Genomic DNA, 16,885 nt, shown 5'->3' with positions numbered 1-16,885 from the left:
TGAAGGGATTTTGGGGTGAATTTGGGGGATTTTGGGAATTTTTGGGGTGAAGGGGGGGTCTCGGAGCCCCCCGAGACCACGCGGGAGGGGGTGGGGGAGGGGCCACACGGTCATGATTGGGTGGGGGAGGGGCAGAACCGAGTGCGGGGGGGGGAGGGGGAGATTCCAGGGTGGGATTTTGGGGTGCGGGGGTGAATTTGGGGGGGTTTTGGGGGTCCCTGGGGAGGGTTAAGGGTCCCGGGGGGGGTTGGGGTGCGGGGGGTGGATTTGGGGGGGGTTTTTGGGGGTCCCGGGGGGGTTTGGGGGTCAGTGGGTGTCGTTTTTGATGACGATCTCCAGCCCGTGCTGGCGCAGCTGCGCCCGCAGCAGCAGGTTCTTGTTCTTCAGCTCCTCCACCTGAATTTGGGGGGGGTCCCGGGGGGGTTTTGGGGGGTCAGACACCCCAAAATATCCTCCAGGACCCCAAAACACCTCCCCAGTATGCTCCCAGTACAGCCCAGTGCTCCCAGTAACCCTCAGTAACTGAGGTTCTTGTTCCTCAGCTCCTCCATCTGAATTTGGGGGGTCCCAGGGGGGTTTGGGGGGTCCCGGGGGGGTTTGAGGGGTTCAGACACCCCAAAATATCCTCCAGGACCCCAAAACACCTCCCCAGTACGCTCCCAGTACAGCCCAGTGCTCCCAGTAACCCTCAGTAACTGAGGTTCTTGTTCCTCAGCTCCTCCATCTGAATTTGGGGGGTCCCAGAGGGGTTTGGGGGGGTCCCAGAGGGGTTTGGGGGGTCCCAGGGGGGTTTTGGGGGGTCAGACACCCCAAAATATCCTCCAGGACCCCAAAACACCTCCCCAGTACGCTCCCAGTACAGCCCAGTGCTCCCAGTAACCCAAAACCACAGCAACAGGTTCTTGTTCCTCAGCTCCTCCATCTGAATTTGGGGGGGGTCCCGGGGGGGTTTGGGGGGTCCCAGGGGGGCTTGGGGGGTCCCAGGGGGGTTTGGGGAGTCAGACACCCCAAAATATCCTCCAGGACCCCAAAACACCTCCCCAGTATGCTCCCAGTACAGCCCAGTGCTCCCAGTAACCCTCAGTAACTGAGGTTCTTGTTCCTCAGCTCCTCCATCTGAATTTGGGGGGGTCCCAGAGGGGTTTGGGGGGGTCCCAGGGGGGTTTGGGGGGTCAGACACCCCAAAATATCCTCCAGGACCCCAAAACACCTCCCCAGTATGCTCCCAGTACAGCCCAGTGCTCCCAGTAACCCAAAACCACAGCAACAGGTTCTTGTTCCTCAGCCCCTCTGCCTCAATTTGGGGGGTCCTGGGGGGGTTTGGGGGGGTCCCGGGGGGGTTTGGGGGGGTCAGACACCCCCAGGGATCCCAAAATATCCCCCAGGACCCCAAAATACCCGCCCAGTGACCCCAAATCCCTCCCCAGTGCTCCCAGTAACTCCCAGTTCCCCACCTGCTACCTCATTGTCCGTGGAGCCAGCCGAGGCTCCAGTCCCATCCCAGTCCCATCCCAGTGCTCCCAGTCCCATCCCAGTGCTCCCAGTCCCATCCCAGTGCTCCCAGTCCCATCCCAGTGTCCCCAGTCCCATCCCAGTGCTCCCAGTCCCATCCCAGTCCCATCCCAGTGCTCCCAGTCCCATCCCAGTGTCCCCAGTCCCATCCCAGTGTCCCCAGTCCCATCCCAGTGTCCCCAATCCCATCCCAATGATCCCAGTCCCATCCCAATGACCCCAATCCCATCCCAATGATCCCAATCCCATCCCAGTCCCATTCCCAGTGCTCCCAGTGCTCCCAATGCTCCCAGTCTCACCTGCTGGTGCAGGACCTCGTTGTCCATCTGCAGCTGGTCCAGCCCCATCCCATCAATCCCAATCCCATCCCAATGACCCCAATCCCATCCCAATGATCCCAGCCCCATCCCAGTGATCCCAATGATCCCAATCCCATCCCAGTCCCATTCCCAGCCCCATTCCCAGTGCTCCCAGTGCTCCCAGTCCCATTCCCAGTGCTCCCAGTTGCTCCCAGTCCCACCTGCTGGCGCAGGACCTCGTTGTCCATCTGCAGCTGGTCCAGGCCCAATCCCATCAATCCCAGTCCCATCCCAGTGTCCCCAGTCCCATCCCAGTGCTCCCAGCCCCATCCCAGTCCCATTCCCAGTGCTCCCAGTCCCACCTGCTGGCGCAGGACCTCGTTGTCCATCTTCAGCTGGTCCAGTCCCATCCCAGTGTCCCCAGTCCCATCTCAATGATCCCAGTCCCACCCCAGTGATCCCAATGATCCCAGCCCCATCCCAGCCCCATTCCCAGTTGCTCCCAGTTGCTCCCAGTCCCACCTGCTGGCGCAGGACCTCGTTGTCCATCTGCAGCTGGTCCAGTCCCATCCCAGTGTCCCCAGTCCCATCCCAATGATCCCAATCCCATCCCAGTCCCATTCCAATGATCCCAATCCCATCCCAGTCCCATTCCCAGTGCTCCCAGTGCTCCCAGTCCCATCCCAGTCCCATTCCCAGTGCTCCCAGTGCTCCCAGTCCCACCTGCTGGCGCAGGACCTCATTGTCCATCTGCAGCTGGTCCAGCCCCAATCCCATCGATCCCAAACCCATCCCAGTGCTCCCAGTCCCATCCCAGTGCTCCCAGTCCCATCCCAGTCCCATCCCAGTGCTCCCAGTCCCATCCCAGTGCTCCCAGTCCCATCCCAGTCCCATCCCAGTGCTCCCAGTCCCATTCCCAGTGCTCCCAGTCCGCTCCCAGTCCCATCCCAGCCCCATTCCCAGTGCTCCCAGTGCTCCCAGTGTTCCCAGTCCCACCTGCTGGCGCAGGACCTCGTTGTCCATCTGCAGCTGGTCCAGGCCCTGCAGCTCCTCGCTCAGCCGCAGGTTGCTCTGCCGCAGCTCCTGGATGTAATCGCAGGCCTTGGACAGGATCCCGCCCTTGCTCTGGGAATTCCGGGGTTCCGGGGTCAGCTCGGGAATTCGGGGATCCCGAAATCCCAAATCCATGACTGGGGGGGAGGGGAGGGCTGGGACCTGTCCGGATTTGGTGTTTTCCATGGAGCAGTCGGGGATGATCTTGGAGAGCTGCACGATCCAGTTGTTGATCTTGTCCCGGCGCCGGCGCTCCACTGGGAATGGGAATTCCCATGGGAATGGGGGATTGGGAATGGGGGATTGAGAATGGGAATTCCCGTGGGAATGGGGAATTGGGAATGGGAATTCCCATGGGAATGGGGGATTGGGAATGGGGGATTGAGAATGGGAATTCCCGTGGGAATGGGGATGGGAATGGGGGATTGGGAATGGGGGATTGGGAATGGGAATTCCCGTGGGAATGGGGATGGGAATTCCCGTGGGAATGGGGGATTGGGAATGGGAATTCCCATGGGAATGGGGATGGGAATTCCCGTGGGAATGGGAATGAGAATTCCCGTGGGAATGGGGGATTGGGAATGGGAATTCCCATGGGAATGGGGGATTGGGAATGGGGAATTGGGAATGGGAATTCCCATGGGAATGGGGAATTGGGAATTCCCAGTGGGAATGGGGGATTGGGAACGGAAATTCCCATGGAAATGGGGGACTGGGAATGGGAATTCCCATGGGAATGGGGGATTGGGAACGGGAATTCCCGTGGGAATGGGGGATTGGGAATGGGAATTCCCGTGGGAATGGGGGATTGGGAATTCCCAGTGGGAATGGGGGATTGGGATTGGGAATTCCCAGTGGGAATGGGGGATTGGGAATGGGAATTCCCAGTGGGAATGGGGGATTGGGAATGGGGGATTGGGAATGGGAATTCCCATGGGAATGGGGAATTGGGAATTCCCAGTGGGATTGGGGGATTGGGATTGGGATTTCCCAGTGGGAATGGGGGATTGGGAATGGGAATTCCCAGTGGGAATGGAGGATTGGGATTGGGAATTCCCGTAGGAATGGGGATGGGAGTTCCCAATGGGAAAGGGGGATTGGGATTGGGATTTCCCAGTGGGAATGGGGGATTGGGAACGGGAATTCCCATGGAAATGGGGGATTGGGAATGGGGGATTGGGATTGGGAATTCCCATGGGAATGGGGGATTGGGAATTCCCATGGGAATGGGGGATTGGGAATTCCCATGGGAATGGGGGATTGGGAATGGGGGATGGGAAGGAGAATTCCCATTGGGAATGAGGGAATTGGGGGATTGGGATGAGCCCGGATCGGGATCGGGATCAGCCCCGGTACCTTCATTGTGCTGTGCCCGGCGCTTCTCGTCCCGCGTGGCTCGGGGAGCCTCCGACTTCCTGCAGGGAGGGGAACAGGTGAGAACAGGTGAGAACAGGTGAGAACAGGTGAGAACAGGTGAGAACAGGTGGGAACAGGTGGGGACAGGTGGGGACAGGTGGGAACAGGTGAGGACAGGTGAGAACAGGTGGGAACAGGTGAGAACAGGTGAGAACAGGTGAGAACAGGTGGGAACAGGTGGGGACAGGTGGGTACAGGTGGGAACAGGTGAGGACAGGTGAGGACAGGTGAGAACAGGTGAGAACAGGTGGGTACAGGTGAGAACAGGTGAGAACAGGTGAGGACAGGTGAGAACAGGTGAGAACAGTGAGAACAGGTGAGAACAGGTGAGAACAGGTGAGGACAGGTGAGAAAAGGTGAGGACAGGTGAGAACAGGTGGGAACAGGTGAGAACAGGTGAGAACAGGTGAGGACAGGTGAGAACAGGTGAGAACAGGTGAGAACAGGTGAGGACAGGTGAGAACAGGTGAGTACAGGTGAGTACAGGTGAGTACAGGTGGGAACAGGTGAGGACAGGTGAGAACAGGTGAGAACAGGTGAGGACAGGTGAGAACAGGTGGGTACAGGTGAGAACAGGTGAGAAAGGTGAGAACAGGTGAGGACAGGTGAGAACAGGTGAGAACAGGTGAGGACAGGTGAGAACAGGTGAGAACAGGTGAGGACAGGTGAGAACAGGTGAGAACAGGTGGGAACAGGTGGGAACAGGTGAGGACAGGTGAGAACAGGTGGGTACAGGTGAGAACAGGAGGGTACAGGTGGGTACAGGTGGGTACAGGTGAGAACAGGAGGGTACAGGTGGGCACAGGTGGGTACAGGTGAGAACAGGTGAGAACAGGAGGGTACAGGTGGGAACAGGTGAGTACAGGTGGGTACAGGTGAGAACAGGTGAGGACAGGTGGGAACAGGTGAGGACAGGTGGGTACAGGTGGGTACAGGTGGGTACAGGTGAGAACAGGTGGGTACAGGTGGGTACAGGTGGGAACAGGTGAGAACAGGTGGGAACAGGTGGGTACAGGTGGGAACAGGGGAGAACAGGAGGGTACAGGTGGGAACAGGTGAGAACAGGTGAGAACAGGTGGGTACAGGTGAGAACAGGGGAGAACAGGAGGGTACAGGTGGGAACAGGTGAGAACAGGTGAGAACAGGTGAGAACAGGTGGGTACAGGTGGGTACAGGTGGGTACAGGTGGGTACAGGTGAGAACAGGTGAGAACAGGTGGGTACAGGTGGGTACAGGTGGGTACAGGTGGGAACAGGTGAGAACAGGTGAGAACAGGTGAGGACAGGTGAGGACAGGTGGGAACAGGTGGGTACAGGTGGGAACAGGTGAGAACAGGTGGGTACAGGTGGGAACAGGTGAGAACAGGTGAGAACAGGTGAGAACAGGTGGGTACAGGTGGGTACAGGTGGGAACAGGTGGGTACAGGTGAGAACAGGAGGGTACAGGTGGGTACAGGTGAGAACAGGTGGGTACAGGTGGGTACAGGTGAGAACAGGTGGGTACAGGTGGGTACAGGTGGGTACAGGTGAGAACAGGTGGGTACAGGTGTGCACAGGTGGGTACAGGTGGGAACAGGTGGGTACAGGTGGGTACAGGTGGGTACAGGTGAGAACAGGTGGGTACAGGTGGGTACAGGTGGGTACAGGTGGGTACAGGTGGGTACAGGTATGTCTGAGTGTACCTCTGGTATGCCCCAGGTGTATCCAGGTGCCCCCAGGTGTATCCCAGGTACCCCCAGGTGTATCCCAGGTGTATCCCAGGTGTATCCAGGTACCCCCAGGTGTATCCCAGGTACCCCCAGGTGTATCCCAGGTGTATCCCAGGTGTATCCAGGTGCCCCCAGGTGTATCCAGGTACCCCGAGGTGTATCCCAGGTACCCCCAGGTTCCCCCAGGTGTATCCCAGTACCCCCAGGTGTATCCCAGGTACCCTCAGGTGTATCCCAGGTGCCGCCAGGTGTATCCCAGGTGTATCCCAGGTGTATCCCAGGTGTATCCCAGGTGTATCCCAGGTGCCCTCAGGTACTCCCAGGTGTATCCCAGGTACCCCCAGGTGCCCCCAGGTGTATCCAGGTGTCCCCAGGTACTCACGGGGAGTAGGGGTGGGCGCGGGGGGCGATGGAGCGCTGGGCTCCCCCCGGGAGCACCTCCTGTGGTGACATCATCACGAAAAACTGCCCTGAGAGACCAGAGCCACAGGTGAGACCCCAAACCCACAGGTGAGACCCCAAACCCCACAGGTGAGACCCAAAACCCCCACAGGAGAGACCCAAAACCCCACAGGTGAGACCCCAAACCCCACAGGTGAGACCCAAAACCCCACAGGTGAGACCCCAAACCCCACAGGTGAGACCCCAAATGCATCCACATGACCCTAACCCAACTCTGGTGAGCCCAAATCCTGTCCAGGTGAGTCCCAACCCAACCCAGGTGATACCAAACCCACACCAGATGACCCCAAACCCAACCAGGTGACCCCAAACCCACCCAGTGACCCCAAACCCCGTCCAGGTGACCCCAAACACAACCAGGTGACCCCAAACCCCACCCAGATGACCCCAAACCCCATCCAGGTGACCCAAACCCAACCAGGTGACCCCAAACCCACCCAGGTGAACCCAAACCCAACCGGATGATCCCAAACCCTTTCCAGGTGACCCCAAACCCACCCAGATGACACCAAACCCTCTCCAGGTGACCACAAGCCCACCCAGGTGACCCCAAAGCCAACCAGGTGACCCCAAACCCTTTCCAGATGACCCCAAACCCAACCAGGTGATACCAAACCCACTCAGATGACATCAAACCCTTTCCAGGTGACCACAAGCCCACCCAGGTGACCCCAAAGCCACCCAGGGGACCCCAAACTTTGTCCAGGTGACCCCAAACCCAACCAGGTGATACCAAACCCTATCCAGATGACCCCAAACCCATCCAGGTGACCCCAAACCTCACCCAGGTGCCACCACGGCTCACCTGTGGGCGTGGGCTGGCCCAGCAGCGCCTCGGAGCTCTGCGTGGTGACCACGGCGGTGGCGGCGGTGGCGGCGGTGGCGGCGGCGCCGTCGGCCACGCCCGCGGCAGGGAAGTAGGTGTAGTGCGTCTCGCTGGGCGCCGCCTCCGAATCCACCGCGTCCTCGCTCGTGAACGCGCCCTGGATCACCGCCTGCGCGGGGACAGGTGAGACACCGCGGACAGGTGAGACACCGGGGACAGGGGGGACACCGGGGACAGGTGAGACATGGGGGACAGGGGGGACACCGGGGACAGGTGAGACACCGGGGACAGGTGAGACACCGCGGACAGGTGAGACATGGGGGACAGGGGGGACACCGGGGACAGGTGAGACACCGGGGACAGGTGAGACACCGCGGACAGGTGAGACATGGGGGACAGGGGGGACACCGGGGACAGGTGAGACATGGGGGACAGGTGAGACATGGGGGGACAGGTGAGACATGGGGGGGGACAGGTGAGACACCAGGGACAGGTGAGACACCGGGGACAGGTGAGACACCGGGGACAAGTGAGACACCGGGACAGGTGAGACACCGAGGACAGGTGAGACACGGGGGGGACAGGTGAGACACCGGGGACAGGTGAGACACTGGGGACAGGGGGGGACACCGGGGACAGGTGAGACACGGGGGACAGGGGGACACGGGGGGACAGGGGGGACACCGGGGACAGGTGAGACACCGGGGACAGGTGAGACACCGGGGACAGGGGGGACACCGGGGACAGGGGGGACACCAGGGACAGGTGAGACACCGGGGACAGGTGAGACACCGGGGACAGGTGAGACATGGGGGACAGGTGAGACACGGGGGGGACAGGTGAGACACGGGGGACAGGTGAGACATGGGGGACAGGTGAGACACGGGGGGGACAGGTGAGACACCAGGGACAGGGGGGACACCGGGGACAGGTGAGACACCGCGGACAGGTGAGACATGGGGGACAGGGGGGACACCGGGGACAGGTGAGACACCAGGGACAGGTGAGACACCGGGGACAGGTGAGACACCGGGGGGACATGGGGGGACAGGTGAGACACCAGGGACAGGTGAGACACCAGGGACAGGTGAGACATGGGGGGGGACAGGTGAGACATGGGGGGACAGGTGGGACACCGGGGACAGGTGAGACACCAGGGACAGGTGAGACACCAGGGACAGGGGGGACACCGGGGGACAGGTGAGACACCAGGGACAGGTGAGACACCAGGGACAGGTGAGACACCGGGGACAGGTGAGACACCAGGGGGACAGGTGAGACACCGGGGACAGGTGAGACACCGGGGACAGGTGAGACACGGGGGACAGGTGAGACACCAGGGACAGGTGAGACATGGGGGGACAGGTGAGACACCGGGGACAGGTGAGACACCGGGGACAGGTGAGACATGGGGGACAGGTGAGACACCGGGGACAGGTGAGACATGGGGGACAGGTGAGACACCGGGGACAGGTGAGACATGGGGGACAGGTGAGACACCGGGGACAGGGGGGACACCGGGGACAGGTGAGACACCGGGGACAGGTGAGACATGGGGGGGACAGGTGAGACACCGGGGACAGGTGAGACACCAGGGACAGGTGAGACACCGGGGACAGGGGGGACACTGGGGACAGGTGAGACACCAGGGGGGACATGGGGGGGGACAGGTGAGACATAGGGGACAGGGGGGACACCGGGGACAGGGGGGACACCGGGGACAGGTGAGACACGGGGGACAGGTGAGACACCAGGGACAGGTGAGACACCGGGGGGACATGGGGGGACAGGTGAGACACCGGGGACAGGTGAGATATGGGGGGGACAGGTGAGACACCGGGGACAGGTGAGACACCGGGGACAGGTGAGACACCAGGGACAGGTGAGACACCGGGGACAGGTGAGACACGGGGGACAGGTGAGACACCGGGGACAGGTGAGACACCGGGGACAGGTGAGACACCGGGGACAGGGGGGACACCGGGGACAGGTGAGACACGGGGGACAGGTGAGACATGGGGGGGGACAGGTGAGACACCGGGGACAGGTGAGACACCAGGGGGGACACCAGGGGGGACAGGTGAGACACCAGGGACAGGTGAGACACCGGGGACAGGTGAGACACGGGGGACAGGTGAGACACCAGGGACAGGTCAGACATGGGGGGACAGGTGAGACACCGGGGACAGGTGAGACACCGGGGGGACATGGGGGACACCAGGGACAGGTGAGACACCGGGGACAGGTGAGACACGGGGGGGACAGGTGAGACACCAGGGACAGGTGAGACACCAGGGACAGGTGAGACATGGGGGGGACATGGGGGGACACCAGGGACAGGTGAGACACCAGGGGGGACACCAGGGGGGGACAGGTGAGACACCGGGGACAGGTGAGACATGGGGGGACAGGTGAGACATGGGGGGACAGGTGAGACACCAGGGGGACAGGTGAGACATGGGGGGACAGGTGAGGGACACAGGTGGGACACAATGGGGACAGGTGAGACACGTGAGGCATGGGTGAAGCACAGGTGAGGCACAGGTGAGACAGATGAGGGACAGGTGAGGCACAGGTGAGACATGTGGGACACAGGTGGGACACAGGTGAGACAAGTGAGGCACATGTGAGGTACAGGTGAAGCAGGTGAGGCACAGGTGAGACACAGGACACAGGTGGGACAGGTGAGGCACAGGTGAGGTACAGGTGAGGCAGGGGAGACACAGGACACAGACGGGACAGGTGAGGCACAGGTGAGACACAGGTGAGGCAGGGGAGACACAGGACACAGGTGGGACAGGTGAGGCCCAGGTGAGGTACAGGTGAGGCACAGATGAGACACAGGACACAGACGGGACAGGTGAGGCACAGGTGAGGCACAGGTGAGACACAGGACACAGGTGGGACAGGTGAAGCACAGGTGAGGGACCGTGTGTGGCCCCGTGACACACCTGGGTCACCACCTGGGCGGGGCACAAGTGACACAGGTGAGGAACAGGGGGCACAGGTGAGACAGGGGAACAGGGGGGTGTGACCCTGTGCCACACCTGGACTGGGTGTGGCACAGGTGAGGCACAGGGTGGTGGCATGGGCGTGGCCAGGTGCCACACCTGGACTGGGTGGGGCACAGGTGAGGCGCAGGGTGGTGGCATGGGCGTGGCCAGGTGCCACACCTGTCACATGGACTGGGTGGGGCACAGGTGACACAGGGGGCGTGGCAGTGGGCGTGGCCAGGTGCCACACCTGTGTCATGGACTGGGTGTGGCAGAGGTGACAAAGGGGGGTGTGGCAGTGGGCGTGGCCAGGTGCCACACCTGTCACATGGACTGGGTGTGGCACAGGTGGGATGGGGACAGGGGGTGTGGCAGTGGGCGTGGCCAGGTGACACACCTGTGTCATGGACTGGGTGGCTGGGTAGCCGCTGATGGCGCTGGTGCCCTCGGTCTGCGCGTCCAGCTGCCCGTCAGCCACCTGGATCACCCGGTACATCACCTGGGACAGGTGGGACAGGTGAGATACAGACCCCAAACCCCTCAGTGCCACCACCTGGATCACCCAGAACCTCACCTGGGACAGGTGGGACAGAGACCCCAAACCCCTCAGTGCCACCACCTGGATCACCCAGAACCTCACCTGGGACAGGTGGGACAGGTGAGACACAGACCCCAAACCCATTCCCAGTGTCCCCTGAATGCCCTGGTGTCACCACCTGGAACATCACCTGCCACAGGTGTGCCACCCCACAGTGTCCCACAGGTGTCCCCAGGTGTGCCACACCTGCTCTTGGGTGGAACCAAAGCCCCCCAAGGTCACCCCAGGTGTATCTCAGGTGTGTTCAGGTGGCCCCAGGCATACCCAGATATCCCCACCTGTATCCAGGTGCATCACAGGTGTACCCAGGTTCCTCCCCAAGTATATCCAAGCCTCCCCAGGTGTATCCAGGTGCATCCCAGGTGTATCCCAGGTGTGTCCAGGTGTATCCCAGGTGTGTCCAGGTGTATCCAGGTGTGTCCAGGTATATCCCAGGTGTGTCCAGGTGTACCCAGGTGTTCCCAGATGCCCTCCAGATGTATCCCAGGTGTACCCAGGTGTACTCCAGGTGTACTCCAGGTGTATCCCAGGTGTCCCCAGGTGTATCCCAGGTGTCCCCAGGTGTATCCCAGGTGTCTCCAGGTGTATCCCCAGGTGTACTCCAGGTGTCCCCAGGTGTACTCCAGGTGTGCCCAGGTGTCCCCAGGTGTCTCCAGGTGTGCCCAGGTATACTCCAGCTGTATCCCAGGTGTGCCCAGGTGTCCCCAGGTGTGCCCAGGTGTCCCCAGCTGCCCCCAGGTGTCCCCAGGTGTCCCCAGGTGTGGTACCTGTGTGCCGCCGCCCTCGGTCCTGAACACATACTTGACGCCGGGGTCGGGGAAGGTGGCGGCCGATTGGATGCTGGCGATGGCCACGCTCGTGGGGTCCTCCCCGGTGGCCACCGAGCCTGGGGACAGCCAGAGTGGGGAGGGGCACCCAAAAATGGGGGAGGAACACCCCAAACTGGGGGAGGGGAGCACCCCAAACTGGGGGAGGGGAGCACCCCAAACTGGGGGAGGGGAGCACCCCAAACTGGAGGGAGCACCCCAAACTGGGGGGGGAGCTCTCCAAACTGGGGGGAGGAGCACCCCAAACTGGGGGGAACACCCCAAACTGGGGGAACACCTCGAACTGGGGGGAGCACCCCAAACTGGGGGGGTGGAGCACCCCAAACTGGGGGAAACACCCCAAACTGGGGGGGGAGCTCTCCAAACTGGGGGGAGCACCCCAAACTGGGGGGGGAGCTCTCCAAACTGGGGGGAGCACCCCGAACTGGGGGGGTGGAGCACCCCAAACTGGGGGGTGGAGCACCCCAAACTGGGGGAGGGGAGCACCCCAAACTGGGGGGGGAGCACCCCAAACTGGGGGAGGGGAGCACCCCAAACTGGGGGGGGAGCACCCCAAACTGGGGGGGTGGAGCACCCCAAACTGGGGGGAGCACCCCAAACTGGGGGGAGCACCCCAAACTGGGGGAGGGGATCACCCAAACTGGGGGGTGGAGTACCCCAAACTGGGGGAGGGGAGCACCCCAAACTGGGGGAGGGGAGCACCCCAAACTGGGGGGAGCACCCCAAACTGGGGGGGGAACACCCCAAACTGGGGGGAGCATCCCAAACTGGGGGGAGCACCCCAAACTGGGGGGAACACCTCGAACTGGGGGGGTGGAGCACCCCAAAATTGGGAAGGGGGCACCTCAAATTGGGGAGAACTAAAAGTGGGGAGGGGGTGCCCCAAATTGGGGGGGAGGGAGCATTCTGAAGTGGGGAGGGGGCAGCACAGCAGGGGGGCATTCCCCTCCCCCCAACCCCTTCATAGGCCCCCCACATTCTCCAAACACCCCCCAGCCCCCCCAAACCCCCCCAGAACCCCCCCATAACACCCCACAGACCCCACAGCACCCCACAGACCCCAAACCCCCCCAGAACCCCCCCATAGCACCCCACATACCCCAACCCCCCCCTGAACCCCCCCATAACACCCCACAAACCCCATAGCACCCCACATACCCCAAACCCCCCCTGAACCCCCCCATAACACCCCACAGACCCCATAGCACCCCACATACCCCAAACCCCCCCTGAACCCCCCCATAAACCACAAAACCCTCAAAAAAAACCCCATAATCCCATCACAGCCCCCCCAAAACTCCCCCAAAGACCCCAAAACCTCCCCAAATCCCCCCCAAACCCCCATTTCAGGGTCCCCCCTCACCTTCCTGGATCTGCACTGTCCCCTCCTCCGTCTCGGCTGCTTTTTGCTGCCTGAGGGTGGCGGGACCCCAAAGTGAGGGGGGGTCCCTGAACCCCCAAACCCCCCGAACCCCAAATGAAGGACCCTCCCAAATCACCCACCCCTCGTGTATCCCACCCATGGGGCACTTTTGGGGGGTCCTGGGGCAGTTTAAGGGGTCCTGGGGCAGTTTAAGGGGTCCTGGAGCCATTTTGGGAGTTCCAGATTGGATTTGGGGTGTCCTAGGGTGGCTTTGGGGGTCTGGGGCCATTTTAGGGGGGGGTCTCTGGTCACTTTTGGAGGGTCCTGGGTCATTTTGAGGGGTCCCAGAGCAGATTTTGGGGTCCCAGGTGAGTTTTGGGGATGCCAGGTTGGATTTTGGGGGTCCCAGAGTAGATTTTGGGGTCCCAGGTGAGTTTTGGGGATGCCAGGTTGGATTTTGGGGGTCCCAGGTGAGTTTTGGGGTCCCACTCACCCCTTCATGGCTCGGCTCCCTCGGGCATCAGCGGGGCGGGAGCGGAGGAGCCTCACGGCTTTCAGAGCCCTGTGGGGACAGCGGGGTCAGGGACACGGGGACATGGGGACATGGGGACAGAGGGACATGGGGACATGGGGACAGGGGGACAGGGGGTCAGGGATATGGGGACATGGGGACAGAGGGACAGGGGGACAGCGGGTCAGGGACACGGGGACATGAGGGCACGAGGACAGAGGGACACAGGGACATGAGGACAGAGGGACAGGGGGACAATGGGGTCAGGGACATGGGGACACAGGGACAGAGGGACAGGGGGACAACGGGGTCAGGGACATGGGGACACAGGGACAGAGGGACAGAGGGACAGGGGGACAGAGGGACAGGGGGACATGGGGACAGGGGGACAGCGGGGTCAGGGACATGGGGACATGAGGGCACAGGGACAGAGGGACACAGGGACATGAGGACAGAGGGACAGGGGGACAGAGGGACAGGGGGACAACGGGGTCAGGGACATGGGGACACAGGGACAGAGGGACAGGGGGACAGGGGGACAGCGGGTCAGGGATATGGGGACAGAGGGATAGGGGGACAGAAGGACAGGGGAACACAGGAACAGCAGGGTCAGGGACATGGGGAGATGAGGACACAGGGACAGAGGGACAGTGGGGTCAGGGACATGGGGACAGCAACACAGCGAGGTCAGGGACACCAGGACATGTGGGCAGAGGGACAGGGGGACAGCAGGGTCAGGGACATGGGGACATGGGGACAGAGGGACAGGGGGACAGAGGGACAGCAGGGTCAGGGACATGGGGACAGGGGGACAGGGGGACAGAGGGACAGCAAGGTCAGGGACATGGGGACAGCAACACAGCAGGGTCAGGGACATGGGGACATGGGGACAGAGGGACAGGGGGACATGGGGACAGCAGGGTCAGGGACAGGGGGACATGAGGCCACGGGGACAGCAACACAGCGGGGTCAGGGACACCAGGACACGGGGACAGCAGGACATGGGGACACTGCAGACAATGGGGTTAGGGACAAAGGGACACAGGGGACATGGGGATGAGGGACAGCAGGGTCAGGGACGTTGGGAGACACACAGGGACACCAGCACACAGGGGCAGCAGGACATGGGGACAACAGGACACAGGGACACACGGACACCGGGATACAGGGACACCAGGGTATAGGGACACTGGGGTCAGGGACATGGGGACAAGGGACATGGGGGTACAGGGACACCGGGACACAGGCACAATGGGGCTGGGGACACTGGGGTCAGGGACATGGGGGTACAGGGACACCGGGACACGGGCACAATGGGGTTGGGGACACTGGGATATGGGGACATCAGGGTCAGGGACATGGGGACACAGGGATACAGGGATAAAGACACACAGGGGGACAGGGACATGGGGACAGAGACCCAGGGATGGGAACAGGGACATGGGGATGGGGACAGGGACACAGGGGACACCAGGATGGGACACCAGGAGGGGACACCAGGAGGGGACACCAGGATGGGACACTGGGATGGGGACACTGGGATGGGACACCAGGATGGGACACTGGGAGGGGACACCAGGATGGGACACTGGGATGGGACACCGGGATGGGACACTGGGATGGGGACACTGGGATGGGACACCAGGATGGGACACTGGGAGGGGACACCAGGATGGGACACTGGGATGGGACACCGGGATGGGACACCAGGAGGGGACACCAGGAGGGGACACCAGGAGGGGACACCAGGATAGGACACCGGGAAGGGACACTGGGAGGGGACACCGGGAAGGGACACTGGAGGGGACACTGGGATGGGACACCGGGATGGGGACACTGGGAGGGGGACACAGGGATGGGGACACTGGGATGGGGACACTGGGATGGGACACTGGAGGGGACACCGGCCACCCTGACCAGACCACCAGCATGGGCCACTGGCCACCACAAGGGACACCGGCCACCACAAACAGCCACCGTGATGGGACACTGGCCACTGTGACCAGCCACCGGCCACCACAACTGACCACTGGCCAAGGGACACCTGTGACATTTCCAGGCGTCCCCCCACTTCCCCACTCCATCCCAGGTGACATGTCCCCAGACCCAAACAATTTGTCCCCAAACCCAAACAATTTGTCCCCAAACCCACCAGCTGGCCCAGGGTGACACTCTGGGGTCCCCAAGCTGGCCATAACCTCCCCCCAGTGGGGACACCCTCAGTGAGTGTCCCCAGTGTCACCTGGGCCGGGGACACCCCGAGCAGTGGCAGTGACACCGTGTCCCCCCTCCCTGGGGGTTGTCCCTTGTCACCTCCCCCAGGATGAGGGAAATGGGGGGGGGGACACTGGAGGAGATGACAAGCTGGGGGTCACTGAGGGGGGGTGACAGATTTGGGGACATGAATGAGGGGTGGGGACAGAGTGAGGACAGACAGTGACACAGTGGAGGGACATTTATTGGGGTGACAGAGAAGGGGGGGACACCAAGGGGTGTGACAGCGACCGGGGGGACACGCGTGAGGGGGGGGTGACAGTGACAGAGCCAGGGGAGCGACACAAGGCGGGGGGGGGGGGTACAGGAAGGGAGGGTGACAAAACTGGAGGGGCGGTGACAGTGCCAGAGCTGGGGGGGCAGGAAGGGGGTGACAGAGTGGGAACACACAAAGGGGGGTGACACCAAGGGGGGGTGACAGTAACGGAGCGGGGGTGACACCAAGGGGGGGGTGACAGACCCGGGGGCGGACACGGAAGGAGGGAGGGTGACAAAGTGAGGGGTGGACACCAAAGAGGTGACAGCGACAGAACGGGGACACCGCCACGGGGCGGGGGGCGCCAGGAGAGGGGAGGGGACACAAAAGGGGTGACAAAATGGGGAGGAGGGAGGGGGGGCACAGCGTGGGCGACACTGCCACAGCGGGGGGGGGGGGGGGGCAGGGCGGCGAGACCCGAAACGGTGACAAAGTGGGGGGAGGGGAGGGGTTGACACCGACACACGGCGGGGGGAGGGGACACCACCGAGGGGTGACAGTGACAACCCGCTGCGCGCGCCTGAGGGGGGGTCACCCTCTCCGCCCCCCCCTCCCCCCCCCCGCCCCACCCCGCGGGCCCGGCGGGCGCGGCCGCTCCTTCCCCACGGCCGGGGCCGTCGCGGGGTCGCGGTGTCCCGTTCCCGGCGAGGTTCGCCCCGCGGGGCCCCCCCGGGCCGCCCCCGGTACCTCTCGGCCTCGGGCCCTGCGCGCCTTCGGCCCCTTGTCTCGCCATGGGCCCCGCACATGCGCACGGCGCCGCCGCGCCGCCATCTTGGCCGCGGGCGGA

At 62.7% G+C, this 16,885-nt stretch overlaps 2 protein-coding genes across 2 annotated transcripts; both read right to left on the bottom strand.

The window, feature by feature from the left end:
* Positions 1-255: 255 nt before the first annotated feature.
* On the bottom strand, positions 256-16,883 carry USF1 (upstream transcription factor 1). The gene is made up of 11 exons (XM_058860417.1): positions 16,786-16,883; positions 13,551-13,619; positions 13,058-13,107; positions 11,635-11,753; positions 10,667-10,768; positions 7,256-7,445; positions 6,371-6,458; positions 4,221-4,279; positions 3,027-3,121; positions 2,808-2,936; positions 256-396 (listed from the first exon to the last, which is right to left on the bottom strand). Exons 1-11 carry the CDS (start codon positions 16,842-16,844, stop codon positions 307-309), a joined length of 1,050 nt encoding a protein of 349 aa, XP_058716400.1. The 5' UTR covers positions 16,845-16,883; the 3' UTR covers positions 256-306.
* On the bottom strand, positions 13,951-16,070 carry LOC131590379 (uncharacterized). The gene is made up of 2 exons (XM_058860409.1): positions 15,459-16,070; positions 13,951-15,404 (listed from the first exon to the last, which is right to left on the bottom strand). The coding sequence occupies exons 1-2, from the start codon at positions 15,761-15,763 to the stop codon at positions 14,594-14,596; spliced, it is 1,116 nt and encodes a 371-aa protein (XP_058716392.1). The 5' UTR covers positions 15,764-16,070; the 3' UTR covers positions 13,951-14,593.
* Positions 16,884-16,885: the final 2 nt, after the last annotated feature.

The sequence above is a fragment of the Poecile atricapillus genome, chromosome 33 (genome assembly GCF_030490865.1).
Source record: "Poecile atricapillus isolate bPoeAtr1 chromosome 33, bPoeAtr1.hap1, whole genome shotgun sequence".
Taxonomy (NCBI): domain Eukaryota; kingdom Metazoa; phylum Chordata; class Aves; order Passeriformes; family Paridae; genus Poecile; species Poecile atricapillus.
The sequence above is the reverse complement of the archived record's forward strand: the minus strand, read 5'-3'. Positions and strand labels throughout refer to the sequence as shown.